General features: G+C 35.8%; 1 protein-coding gene across 1 annotated transcript in view; it reads left to right on the top strand.

Annotated features, from left to right (window-relative positions):
- SLC5A8 (solute carrier family 5 member 8) overlaps positions 1-14,555 on the top strand; it is a 64,005-nt gene that overhangs the window by 23,322 nt on the left and 26,128 nt on the right. The window contains exons 8-10 of the mRNA XM_026013079.2: positions 96-184; positions 1,273-1,385; positions 3,876-3,943. Of these exons, the coding sequence (XP_025868864.2) occupies positions 96-184; positions 1,273-1,385; positions 3,876-3,943 (270 nt within the window). The remainder of the gene's footprint in view (positions 1-95; positions 185-1,272; positions 1,386-3,875; positions 3,944-14,555) is intronic.

Raw genomic sequence — 14,555 nt, 5'->3', positions numbered from 1 at the left:
TCCTTTAGTTCTTGATGAACACAAGATAAATGAGGCATTGGTTCATTTTATTTGATAGCAAATAGCACTTAGGAGTAAATTTTGAAATTTTTCAGCTCATGCCTTATTTGGTACTGGACATCTTGCAAGATTTTCCAGGACTTCCTGGACTTTTTGTGGCCTGTGCTTACAGCGGGACGTTAAGGTATGAACTATGACTCTAACAACACATGGTTTCCCCATTGGGATCTTTCTTTTGTTACTGGATATTTTGGAGATAAAGCTGAATTCTGGACAGGAGCACAAATGCCCCAACTTGGGTAATCTACTCCATGTATCCTTTCTGTTGGTCTCACTCTTATCCCTATGGACTGCCAATCTATTATCCTCAGTCTCCACTTTTAACTTGGTCTCTACTGTCTAATACATCATCACATACTCTGTAGAGTCACCATAATAATGATCAGTTGATGGTAGTTTTCACTGGTCATCAAAAATGGGTGCCTATAATCTTGGTTTGAAATGTATGTATAGCTGAAGCATGGTCAAATGGAAAATTAGAATGAAAACCTCCTATTACATGCTGAATAATATACACTGTTCAAAAAATCTTGTTCTGTGTTTGAACTTATTCATTGTACTTTCTTCCAGTGTTTGTGCCAGGGAATTCTTATTATTAACCATGTACAGCATATGTGTCTGAGGATCCAGGAAATTAATATTATTGATATTTATGACATAGATTTGTGAAAATTTATGACAGTCCTTTCTATACACAAAGAAAAATATATTTTAAAGTATATAGTAGTACTATACTACTATTATATAGTAGTACTATGTGGTCTGTGTGGATTCTTTCTATAGAAGCTGAGGATTTATTGCAAAGTGGAACCAATATAATATTGTTCTTTTTTGCCTATGGATCTTGCCTGAATCATTCTTGGATGATAACAGCTTCCAGAAAGAGGATGTTGTGATCATCAAAAATACGGCAGCAATCTGGTTATATTTCAGAAATGATAGTTTGTTCCCCCTGTCTTATTCCTATATAAAGTATTATTAAAGTTAAAATATTATAAATCAAGGGCGCCTGGTTGGGTCACTTGGCATGGGACTCCCTGCCCAGCTCAAACTCTCCCTCTCCCTATTCTCTGTCCTCCCACTCCTCCCTGCTTGTGCTCAAATAAATAAATAAATAAATAAATAAAATGTTTTAAAATAAAATAAAGTATTATATTTTATTATAAATATATAATATATATAAAATCTTTTAAATCGATTTTTCTCTTACAGCACAGTGTCCTCCAGTATTAATGCCTTAGCAGCAGTAACTGTGGAAGATCTAATTAAACCTCACTTCAGATCACTCTCAGAAAGGTCTCTCTCTTGGATTTCCCAGGGAATGAGTGAGTTTCCATTTCTACAATTCCATTTTGCCTCCAGGAGATGATTTTTAGAAAAGCTGAAATTCTTTTCCATGGAAGATACAGAGTTAGAACTTCCAAGTATAAATGTATATATACATATGCATACCTCTGACTAAATGTAGTCATGCCATATTTGCAATCAAGATTTGAGGGACACTTTAAGCAATTAATTGTCAGGGGATCACAAGGAACAATTTCTAAGGTCCTTAAATGGCTGTCCTTCTTTTCTCACTTCTTCCTATCCCAAATTCTTAGCCACAGAAAAATATTCAACCCTTTTCCTTTTCAAACTTTAGCCAAGGGTTTTAAGAAATACCCTTAGTTTGGAGCCAAGAGCCACTCTTCTTCCTTATTACCTAAGAGGGCACTATCAGTTTAAAGTACATATATTTTCCATGTGTATGAATTGAAGATAAAGAAACAGTGTTCTGCTTTTTCACTTGATTATCTATTCAGTCTGTACATGTAGACTGACCTGGAGATAGTCATTTAAATTGTACAAGGAACTTCTATCGATAGATTGTAGGACCTTATTATGGGTTAAATATCAGTTGAATGGAAATATCAGTTTAAGACCTCAGTTCCCAGATGTCCCAAATGTAACAATCTGACTCAAAGAAATTTGTCTAGCATACTTCATTCTTTATGTTTGACATTGTGATTATATGTGTTCTGGAATGAATGACTAACAGACTTGTTTTTTAAAAAGAATGTTTAACCTCAATCCAGTAACACTAATAGGCTGTCAAAGAAATAGTAAATAATATTCTATTTTGAGCCATAATTCTTTATGTAATTGTCTCGACTATAGCCTGGAATAAATACTTAATTTATATTCTTCAGTGTCCTTTAAATTTAAATAACATTGCATTGTTTTATTATGCACCCAATTTTAATCCTGGAGCATAATTTCAGAATGATACAATGTTTCCTGAAGAGTATTTAGATTGATTTATTATAGGATTATTGAAGCTGTATGATTTTAAATGGAAGATTTTGAAGCCAGACAGACCCAATCTTGCTTTACCAATTTACTAGCTTCAAGTAAACCCAATAACCCAATACGGCTTGAATTTTTTGTATGAAAGATGAAACAAAAAATATTCATCTTGTGGGTACTATGAGGTTTAGAGATAACGAATATAAAATAAGAGGTACTAACTGGTGCTCAAGGAAGGATGTTGATAATAATAACAAATCAATTCTACTAGTATAGATGAGGTGTTCATTTACTTTGAAGGGTTATATATAAGTCATTGTCTTGAGTTATATATAGTAAGAACGTCATAGAGAATAACATGGCAAAAATAATTTGAATGTTTTCCACTAACTTTGAATACCAAAACCCCACAGTGGTGACTAGTCATGAGCTATCAGAGAAGAATCACGCTAAATATGTTAGAAATACTATTGACATTAGGATTTGGAGGCACAAAAAAATCATTGCAACATGAGCTCTTTGTAAAAACTTAATGCAAAATTTCCTTTCAGGTGCAATAAGGGTATTTACCCAATATATTTAACAAAGATGTGAGTGCTAGTGTAAATAAGATAGATGTAAGGATGCACTAACTTTGTGATGAGCAAAGTTATCATTTCTTTTTTATGTGTGTTTTGATTTTGATGTGTGGGAAATTATATTGACAGATTTCAGGTGATTTGTGCTGAATGGAAATATTCAAAAATAAAAACCTGGAGGAGTGTGTGTAAGTTTTCCTATAATTTTAAAAGTAAAACATGTGTTTGGTGAAAATCTAGAAAATACTGAAAGCCAAAAGAGAAAAAAACATCCCATATTTCATAATCTAATCAGTAGTGGTGACTTGAGAATTTCTATAAAGTTTGGGGAAACAATTTGGTAGGATGGGTAATATATTTGATGCCATCTTTCTTTACTATTTAAGGAAAGGCTTAGAGATATTGATGGAGACAACAAGAGGGCTAGAGGTCTTAAACCACCCATTGGTATGGATTGTCACTTCCCAGAATAAATGAACACTTCAAATCAGAGGATGTTAATTTCTGATGTTTATTACTCCTTCCCCTCCCCCCATCATGTCATACAGAGCAGAGGTGGATTGTGTCCTGTTTCTGGCAAACTGAAAACAGAGACCTGAGCCTTCCTTTATAAACAAATGTTTATGGAGGATTAGATTAATAACACAATAGTTCTTAGCTTTTAAATCCCTATGGTTAATGCTAGGGATTTTTTTTTACTTATATAACCTGATGTCATTAATCCTAGGTCACAATATCAGAATTTTCTTTCCTACTTGCACACTGCTGATCCTGTAGGAAAACACCTCTTCCTTTTTTTTTTTTTTTTTTTTTGGCTGACTTGATGTATGTGGTCATTTTTCACCACAATCATATTAATTACTTTGAATCAAAGGTGGGGTAACTTATTCTGCTGAGAATTCTAATCCTCTGGGTCTGAATTTTACACTGGCTCTTATATCATCCATCTAGGTGTGCTGTTTGGAGTTCTGTGCATAGGAATGGCTGCACTGGCATCACTAATGGGAGCTTTGCTGCAGGTAAGAGCTGCTTCTTCAAGGTTTGAGTCATAAAAACTGAATTCTCCTTTTTTTTAAAAAAAATATTGATATGACCGTCCTTCCAGTCTTCTCTATTCATCTGTACATAGCCATATCAAAGAACAGAGTTGGCTAAATTCTTTAAAATTAAGCTTTCTATTTTTGTATAATTGTAGATGTATATGCAATTTAAAGAAATAATACAGAAAGATCCCATATATGCTTTACCTAGTTTTCCTCAATGGCATGAACTTATATTGATTTTTTTTCCCTCTTTCCTTATGGATGTTCAGTTTCCTTATGGAAAATTTTCCATTGAAAAAAGACAGCACCTATATAAAAGAATCAGTTAGGTAGGGTGTCTGGGTGGCTCAGTAATTTGGGCACCTGACTTGATTTTATGTCAGGTCATGATCTCAGGGTCAGGGGTTGACTCTGCTCAGCTCAGAGTCTGCTTGCCCCTTTCCCTCTGTTCCTCCCCCTGCTCTCTCTCTCTCTCTCTCTCTCACACACACACACACACACACAGACACACACACTCTCTCTCTCAAATAAATAAAATCTTTAAAAAAATCAGTTAGGTATATTTGTGTGAGCTTATTTCTGGTTTTTCTATTCTTTTCTATTAATCTATGTGTCTGTCCCTCTGCCAGTACTAGGTGCTCTTGATTTTTGTAGCTTTATCATAAGTCTAGAATCATGTACACTAACCCCTTCTACTGTATTCTTATTTTTCAAAATTGTTTTAGCTATTCCAGTTCCTTTGCCTTTCCTTTTTTTTTAAATTTTTTTTTATTTATGATAGTCACAGAGAGAGAGAGAGAGAGGCAGAGACATAGGCAGAGGGAGAAGCATGCTCCATGCACCGGGAGCCCGATGTGGGATTCGATCCCGGGTCCCCAGGATCGCGCCCTGGGCCAAAGGCAGGCACCAAACCGCTGCGCCACCCAGGGATCCCCGTTTGCCTTTCCATCTAAAGTTTAGAATGATAACCATTAGCCACCCTTACTAAAAACAAAAGAGAAAGGACTCAAATTAATAAAATCACAAATGAAAAAGGAGAGATCACCACCAATACCAAGGAAATACAAACGACTTTTAAAACTTATTATGAGCAGCTATACACCAATAAATTAGGCAATCTAGAAGAAACGGACGCATTTCTGGAAAACCAAACTACCAAAACTGGAACAGGAAGAAATAGAAAACCTGAACAGGCCAATATCCAGGGAGGAAATTGAAGCAGTCATCAAAAGCCTCTCAAGACACAAAAGTTCAGGGCCAGATGGCTTCCCAGGGGAATTCTATCAAACGTTTAAAGAAGAAACAATACCTATTCTACTAAAGCTGAAAGTTTCTATGAGGCCAGCATCCCCTTAATTCCAAAACCAAAGACCCCACCAAAAAGAATTATGGACCAATATCCCTGATGAACATGGATGCAAAGATTCTCAGCAAGATACTAGCCAATAGGATCCAACAGTACATTAAGAAGATTATTCACTATGACCAAGTGGGATTGATCCCCAGGATGCAAGGCTGGTTCAACACTCATAAAACAATCAATGTAATTGATCATATCAACAAGAGAAAAAACAAGAACCATTTGATCCTCTCAATAGATGTAGAAAAAGCATTTGACAAAATATAGCATCTATTCCTGATCAAAACTCTTCAGAGTAGGGGTAGAGGGAACATTCCTCAGCATCTTAAAAGCCATCTACAAAAATCCCACAGCAAATCTTATTCTCAATGCAGAAACACTGGGAACCTTTCCCCTAAGATAAGGAACAAGACAGGGATGTCCACTCTCACCACTGCTATTCAACATAGTACTAGAAGTCCTAGCCTCAGCAATCAGGCAACAAAAAGACATTAAAGGCATTCAAATTGGCAAAGAAGAAGTCAAGCTCTCCCTCTTCGCCGATGACATGATACTGTACATAGAAAACCCAAAAGCCTCCACCCCAAGATTGCTAGAACTCACACAGCAATTCGGCAGTATGGCAGAATACAAAATCAATACCCAGAAATCAGTGGCATTTCTATACACTAACAATGAGACAGAAGAAAGAGAAATTAAGGAGTCAATCCCATTTACAATTGCACCCACAAGCATAAGATACCTAGGAATAAAGCTAACCAAAGAGGTAAAGAATCTATACCCTAAAAACTACAGAACACTTCTGAAAGAAATTGAGGAAGACACAAAGAGATGGAAAAATATTCCATGCTCATGGATTGGCAGAATTAATATTGTGAAAATGTCAATGTTACCCAGGGCAATTTATACATTTAATGCAATCCCTATCAAAATACCATGGACTTTCTTCAGAGAGTTGGCACAAATCATCTTAAGATTTGTATGCAATCAGAAAAGACCCCAAATAGCCAGGGGATTTTTTTTTAGCCAGGAGAATATTAAAAAAGAAAAACATACCTGGGGCATCACAATGCCAGATTTCAGGTTGTACTACAAAGCTGTCATCATCAAGACAGTGTGATACTGGCACAAAAACAGACACATAGATCAATGTAACAGAATAGAGAATCCAGAAATGGACCCTCAACTCTCTGGCCAACTAATATTCGACAAATCAGGAAAAACTATCCACTGGAAGAAAGTCTTTTCAATGAATAATCTGTATTTCTAAAAAACGTTGCTTAGATTTTGATACAATTGCATTAAACCTATATATTAATTTGGGGGAGAACTGACATCTTTACTATGTTGAATCTTTGAATCCATAAATATAGTATATCTCTTCAGGTATTTAGGTCTCTGATTTTTCTCATATCCATTGTGTAATTTTCAGTATATAAGTTCTGTATATGTTTAGTGAGATTTATGTCTCACAATTTAAAAAATTAGGTTTTTAAAAAAGATTTATTTGTGAGAGAGCAAGCATGAATGGGGATAGAGGCAGAGGGAGAGAATCTCAAGCAAACTCCCCACTGAGTGTGGAACCCAGTGAGGGGCTAGATCCCACAACCCTTTAGAACATGACCTGAGCCAAAATATTGAGTTGGATGTTTAACCAACTGAGCCCCCAGGGGCCCCATAATTTTTTAAAAGTTTTTATTCTATTTCCAGTATTAAGTAACATATACAGTGGTGTATTAGTTTCAGGGATACAATTTAGTGATTCAACAATTCCGTACATCACCTGGTGCTCATCATGACAAGTTCACTCCTTCATCCCCATTCCCTGTTTAATCCATCCCCCAACCACCTCCCCTCTAGTAACCATCTGTTTGTTCTCTTTAGTTAAGAGTCTGTTTCTTGGTTCATCTCTCTCTCTCTCTCTTTTTTACCTTTGCTCCTTTGTTTTGTGTCTTAAATTCCACATATGAGTAAAGTCATATGGTATTTGCCTTTCTCTGACCGACTTATTTCACATAGTATTATACTCTCATGCTCTATCCATGTCATTTAAATGGCAAGATTTCATTCTTTTTATGGTTGGCTACTATTCATATCTATTATATTGTGTTGTTGAATTTAGCCATTCTGGTTGGTGTGAGATGATATCTCCCTGTTGTTTTGGTTCACATTTCCCTGATGATGAGTGATGATGGGCATTTTTTCATGTGTCTGTTGGCTAATATCTTGTTTGGAGAAGTGTTTGTTCATGTCTTCTGCCCATTTTTTATTGGGTTGTTTTTTGGGTGTTGACTTTTATAATTTCTTTAAATATTTTGGATACAAACCCTTTATCAGATATGTCACTTGCAAAAATCTTCTCCCATTCAGTAAGTTGCCTTTTACTTTTGTGAATGGTTTTCTTTACTGTGCAGAGGCTTTTTATTTGGATGTAGTCCCAATGGTTTATTTTTGCTTTTGTTTCCTCTGCCTCCAGGGACCTATCTAGAAAAAAGTTGCTGTGGGCCATGTCAGAGAAGTTACTGCCTGTTCTCTCCTAGGATTTTTATGGTTTAAGGTCTCACATTTAGGACTTTCATCTATTTTGAATTTATTTTTCTGTGTAGTATTAGAAAGTGGTCCAGTTTCATTCTTTTGCAAGCTGCTGACCAGTTTTCCTGACACCATTTGTTGAAGAGACTGTCTTTTACCCATTAGATAATCTTTACTGCTTTGTTGAAGATTAATTGACCATTTTCTGTTGTGTTTCATTGATCCATAGGTCTCTTTTTGCATTAGTATCACACTGTCTTGATCACTACAGCTTTGTAATATGACTTGAAGTCTGAAACTGTGATGCCTCGAGCTTTTTTTTTTTTCAAGCTTACTTTGGCTATTTGGCATCTTTTGTGGTTCCATATAAATTTTAGAATTGTTTATTTTAGTTCTGTAAAAAAATGCTGTTGGTATTTTGATAGTGATTGCATTAAATGTGTAGATTGGGTAGTACAGACATTTTGAGAATATCTGTTCTTCCAATCCATGAGAAGGGAATATATTTCCATTTCTTTGTGTCATCTTCAATGTATTTCATCAGCGCTTTATAGGTTTCAGAGAACAGGTCTTTCACTTCATTTGTTAAATTTATTCCTAGCTATTTCATTGTTTTAGGTATAATTGTAAATGGGATTGTTTTCTTAATTTGTCTTTCTTCTGCTTCATTATTGGTGTATAGAAATGCAACAGATTTTGAAGATCAGTTTGGTATCCTGCAACTTTATTGAATTTGCTTGTCAGTTCTAGCATATTTTTGGTAGATTTTTTCAGGTTTTCTATATACAGTGTCATGGAATCTGCAAATAATGAAAGTTTTACTTCTTCTTTACTGATTCAGATGACCTTTATTTCTTTATGTCCTATGGCTAGGACTTCCATAACTATATTGAATAAAAGTGGTGAGAGTGGGGGCCCTACGGTGGCTTGAACAATTGAACATCTGACTCTTGATTTCAGCTCAGGTCATGAGATCAAGCACCATGTCAGGATCCACACTCAGCACAGAGTCTGCTCGGACTTCTCTTTCTCCCTCTCCCCACTTGTGCATGCTCTGTCTCTAAAATAAATACATAAAATTAAAAAAAAAATTCTTGCTCCTGACCTTAAGGGAAAAATTGAGCTTTTTTCCATGAAGAATGCTGTGATCTACAGGTTTTTTATATATGACCTTTGTTTTGCTGAAGCATGTTCCCCCTAAACCTTCTTTATACAGGATTTTTACCATGAATGAATGTTGTACTTTGGGAAATGTTTTTTTCAGAATCTATTGAAATGATTATATAGTTCTTATTCTTTATCTTATTGATGTGATGTTTCACCTTGAGTGATTTGTGTAGTTTAAATACATTGAGTGTTTTCACATTGAGTGAATATTGAACCACCCTTGTAACCCAATGATAAATCCCACTTGATTGTAGTAAATACTATTTTTTGTGGTAAATAATTTTTTAAAAATATTTTATTTATTTATTTATTTATTTATTTATTTATTTATTTATTTGAGAGAGAGAGAGAGAGTGCACGCACAATAAAGAGTAAGGGCAGAGGGAAAGGGAGGAACAGATTCCCCACTGAGCAGGGAGCTTGATGAGGTGATCAATCCCAGGACCTTGAGATCATGACCTGAGCTGAAGGCAGATACTTCACTGACTGAGCCACCCAGGTGCCCCTATAAATGATTTTTCAATGTATTGTTGGGTTCAGTTTGTTAATATTTTTTAAAAATATTTTTAATCTAAGTTCATCAAAGATTTTAGCCTGTACTCTTTTTTTGTGATGTCTTTATCTGATTTTGGTATCATGGTAATTCTGGCCTCATAGAATGAATTTGGAAATTTTCTTTCCTTTTCTATTTTTTTGGAACAGTTTGAGAAGAGTAAGTATTAATTCTTCTTTAAATGTTTGGTAAAATTCACCAGTGAAGCCACCTGGTCCTGGATTTCTGTTTGTTGGGAGTTTTTTGATTACTGATTCAAGTTCTTCGCTGGTAATTGATCTGTTCAAATTTTCTATTTCTTCCTGTTTCAGTTTTCATAGATTATGTTTTTAGGAATTTATTTCTTCTAGGTTGTCCAATTTGTTGTTTTCACAATATTCTCTTATAAATGTATTTCTGTGGTGTTGATTGTTATTTCTCCTCTCTCATTTGTAATTTTATTTATTTGAATCCTTTCTCTTTTTTCTTGAGGCTTATCAGTTTTATTAATTTTTTCAAAGAACCAGGTCCTGGTTTTCATAATCTGTTTTATGATTTTTTAGTTTCTATATCAGTTTCTATATCATTTTTTCCTGCTCTAATCCTTATTGTTTCCTTCAATCTGCTGGTTTTAGGCATGGTTAATTTTTTTTTCTAGCTCATTTAGGTGTAATGTTAGGTTGTTTATTTGAGATTTTTCTTGCTTCTTGAGGTAGACCTATACTGCTATGAACTTCCCTCTTAGAACCACTTTCTGGAAAGCTTTTGAACCATTGTATTTTAATTTTCATTTGTTTCCATGCACTTTTATATTTCTTCTTTTGCTTCCTAGTTGACCCCCTCATTATTTAGCATGATGTTATTTAACCTCCATGTATTCATGGTCTTTCAGATTTTTTTTTCTTGTGATTGACTTCTGGTTTCGTAGTGTTATGATCAGAAAAGATGCATGGTATGACCTAGATCTTTTTTAACTTGTTGAGGTTTGTTTTGTGGCTTAATATGTGACCTACTCTGTAGAATGTTCCATGTACACTTGAAAAGAATGTGTATTCTGCTGTTTGACAATTGAATGATCTGAATATATCTGTTAAATCCATCTGGTAGTGTGTCATTCAAAACCATTGTTTGCTTGTTGATTTTCTGTTTAGATGATCTGTCCATTGTTGTAAGTGAGGTGTTAATATCCCCTAATATTATTGTATTACCATTAATTAGTGCATTTGTTTGTTACTAACTGTTTTATGTATTTTGACATATTTACAATTATTATATCTTCTTGTTGGATTGTTCCTTTTATTATTATATAGTGTCCTTCTTTGTCTCTTATTAGAATCTTTTTTATTTTTAAAAGATTTTTTAAATCAATCAATCAATTAATTAATTAATTAATGGGGGAGGGGCAGAGGGAGAGGGTGAGAATCTCAAGCAGACTGTGCTGATCATGGAGCCTGATGTGGGGTTCAATCTCACAACCCTGAGAGCATCACCTGAGCCAAAATCAAGCCACATGCTTACCCGACTGAGCCCACCCAAATGCTCTACAATCTTTTTTTTTTAAAGATTTTATTTATTTATTCATGAGAGACACAGAGAGAGAGAGAGAGAGAGAGAGAGAGAGAGAGAGAGGTGGGGACACAGGCAGATGGAGAAGCAGGGTCCACGCAGGGAGCCCGATGCAGGACTTGATCCCGGGTCTCCAAGTTCACTCCCTGGGCTGAAGGCAGTGCTAAACTGCTGAGCCACCCGGCTGCCCTAGAATCTTTTTTTAAAGTCTAGTTTGTCTGATATAAGTATTGCCTCTCCAGCTTTCTTTTAACATCCATTTGCATATGGTTCTCCACCCTCTCATTTTTAATATGCAGGTGTGTTTAGGTCTAAAACAAGTCTCTTGTAAGAAACATATAGATGGGTCTTGTTTTTTTTATCCTGTATTTTGATTGGGACATTTTTTTCATTTACATTTAAAGTAATTATTGATAGATATGTACTTATTGCCATTATATTACTTGTTTTGTGGTTGTTTCTGAAGACTTTCTCTGATCCTTTCTTGTCTTTTTTTTTCATGGTTTGCTGGTTTTCTTTTTCTTTCTTTTTTTTTTTGCTGGTTTTCTTTAGTGATAAATTTAGGTTTCTTTCTCTTTATTCTTTGCATATTTATTAGCATTTTTTGATTTGTGGTTACCATTAGGTTTGTATATAACATCTTCTGCATATAGCAGTCTATATTAACTTTGAACCTATTCTTTACTCCTCTCCTCCTCAAGTTTTAGGTATATGTTGTCATATATTGCACCCTTTATTTTGTGAGTTCCTTAACTGATATTTTATAGAAATATTCACTTTTTATTCTTTTTGTGTTTCCTACCTTCATGTCATCACTTTTGATCTTTCCTTTCTACTCATAGAGTCCCCTTTAGTATTTCTTGCAGGGCTGGTTTAATGGTGATGAACTCCTTTAGTTTTTGTTTGTCTGAGAAACTCTATCTCTCCTTCTTTTCTGGATGATAGCCTTGTTGGATAGAATATTCTTGACTTTAAATTTTTCCCATTCAACATTTTGGATATATATCATGCCAGTCCTTTCTGACATGGGAAGTTTCTGCTGGAAAATCTGCTGATAGCCTTATGGGGTTTCCTTAATATATAACTGTTGTCTTTTGTCTTGCTGCTTTTAAGATTCTTTTCTTTATAACTATATTTTGCCACTTTAATTACAAAATGTCTTTGGTGTGGATATGCTTTTGGGGATTTTGTTGGAGATTCTCTGTGTCTCCTGGATCTGGATATCTGTTTCCTTTCCTAGATTAGGGGAGTTTTCAGCTATTCTTTCTTTAGGTAAATTTTCTGCCCCCTCTTCTCTCTCTTCTTCTGGGATTCCTATAATATGAGTGTTATTTGCTTGATGGAATTACCAAGTTCTTTAAGTCTATTGTCATTTTTCATAATTTTTTTCTTTTTTGTTCAGTTTTATTACTTTCCATTAATATGTCTTCTAGGTCATTGATTTGTTCCTATGTTTCTTCCAGCCTGCTGTTCATTCCATCAGGAATGTTTCTGATTTCATTTATTAGGCCCTTTATCTCTACTATGTTATTCTTTATCTCTGTGTTAATGTGATAAGAAAAGCATATTTCTGATTTCATTTATTGGGCCCTTTATCTCTGTTATGTTATTCCTTATTGCTGTGTTAATCTCTTTTCTCAAGTCCAGCAACTATTCTTATGATCATTACTATAAATTCTCTATCAAGAATGTTACTTGCATCTGTTTCATTTAAATTTCTAGCTGTGGCCTTGTCCCATTCTTTCATTTGGGACAAATTCTTCTGTCCTCTCTCTTGTCTAAATCTCCATGCCTGCTTCTGTGTTAGAAGAGTCAGCTATGCTTCTTGCTCTTGAAGGTAATGGTTATGAAGAAGAGGTTCTATAGCTCCCTGTGGTGTAGGGTCACCTGTTTGCCAGGGCCTGGCACTTCACAGAGTGTTTCCACTATGTGCTGGGTGCACTCTGCTGTGTGTCCTGGCCACTTTATCCCTCAGGCCAATTGTCTGCATAGGCTCTCTGCCTGTTGTGAGTAGTGTTTATTCCCTGACCTGGAATGTGGGGAGTTTTAACTAGGTATACGCTGGTCTCCTTGTGAAATGTGACCTGTTGCCACAGCTGCCAGAACTGAGGCCCTACAGAATTCACAGGTAGGAAGACATGGTGTGGGCAGGGGTTTGGACCAGTCTTCTGTGGGAGAGGTCCCACTGTAGTGGGACTGAGGCAAGTGTGACTGGGATGGGCAGTTCCAGTGGAGTGTGTGTGTAGGGGGATGTCTTGGTGTAAGCAAGTTAGGTAGTGAGCATCAGCACTATGCCGGTGCCCACAGGTGACTCTGTGTTTATGCTGAAGGGCAGTGGAGGCCAGTATCTTTGTTCCCAGAGGGGTCTCTCCATGAATGCTGCCTCTCTGGGACATGTTCCAAGAAAAGCAAATAACCTCCCTACTGTGTGCCCCAGTTGCTCTTGGGGCTGTTTTCATGCTGTATATTTTCTGGCTATTTGCCCTGCCTTCTCTCCAAGAGAAGCCCCAATGCCTCTGGGCTCTCCCCAGCCCACTGACCTTTAAAACTCTAGGCTTTAAGCCTTGCTGGTTGCAAGAACTTATGAAATTCATCTCTTTTCACTCTCCAAGCCAATTACTCTAGGGAATCGTCTTCCTCATGCACTCCCCTGAGTGATACTCTGTCTCTTGCCCTTCCCTGCGACCGCAGCTCTCTTACCACCACAATTGCCACAGTCTGTTTCTCTCCCAAACCATGTCTCTGCACTTCCTGTTTTCTCCCATGTGGCCTCTTCTCTACCTCTAGTTGTGGAGTTTGTTCTGCCTCTCTTCAAGTTGAGTTCTGGAGTATGTACGAGGAATTGATAGTTATATAGTTGTATTCATGGGATAAGAGGATCCTAGGGTCCTCCTACTCTGCCACTATTTTCCGCCTTAATTTTTATGAGTCATTATAAATAATATTGTATTTTTAATGTTAGTGCCTATGTGTTTGTTAATATGTAGAAATACAATTGATATTTGTATATTTGTGTTGTATCTTGAGATCTTGCTGAATCTACTTATTAGTTCTTGGTATTTTCTACACAATCATGTCATCTTCAAACAGAGAGTTTTATTTCTTCCTTTCCAATCTGTATATATAGCTTTTCTTTCGTTATTGCACTGGCTTCAACTTCCATATAATGTTGAATAAGAGTATTAAGAGTAGATACCCTTTCCTTGTTCCCCAGTCTGGATGAAGAAAGCATTTAATCTTTCACTCTTAGATATAATGTTAGCTGTAAGACTTTAGTAGATGCCTTTACAAAATTGAGGAAATTCCCTATTTCCCATCTTTCTGAGAGTTTTTTTTTTCTTACTATGGATGAATGTTGAATTTTGTCAAATGCTTTTCCTGCATTGATTGATATGGTAATATGATAGTTTTCTTTAATCCTTTGATGTGAT

This window comes from Vulpes vulpes, chromosome 10 (assembly GCF_048418805.1).
Source record: "Vulpes vulpes isolate BD-2025 chromosome 10, VulVul3, whole genome shotgun sequence".
Taxonomy (NCBI): Eukaryota; Metazoa; Chordata; class Mammalia; order Carnivora; family Canidae; genus Vulpes; species Vulpes vulpes.
This window is presented reverse-complemented; position numbering and strand designations above follow the sequence as displayed.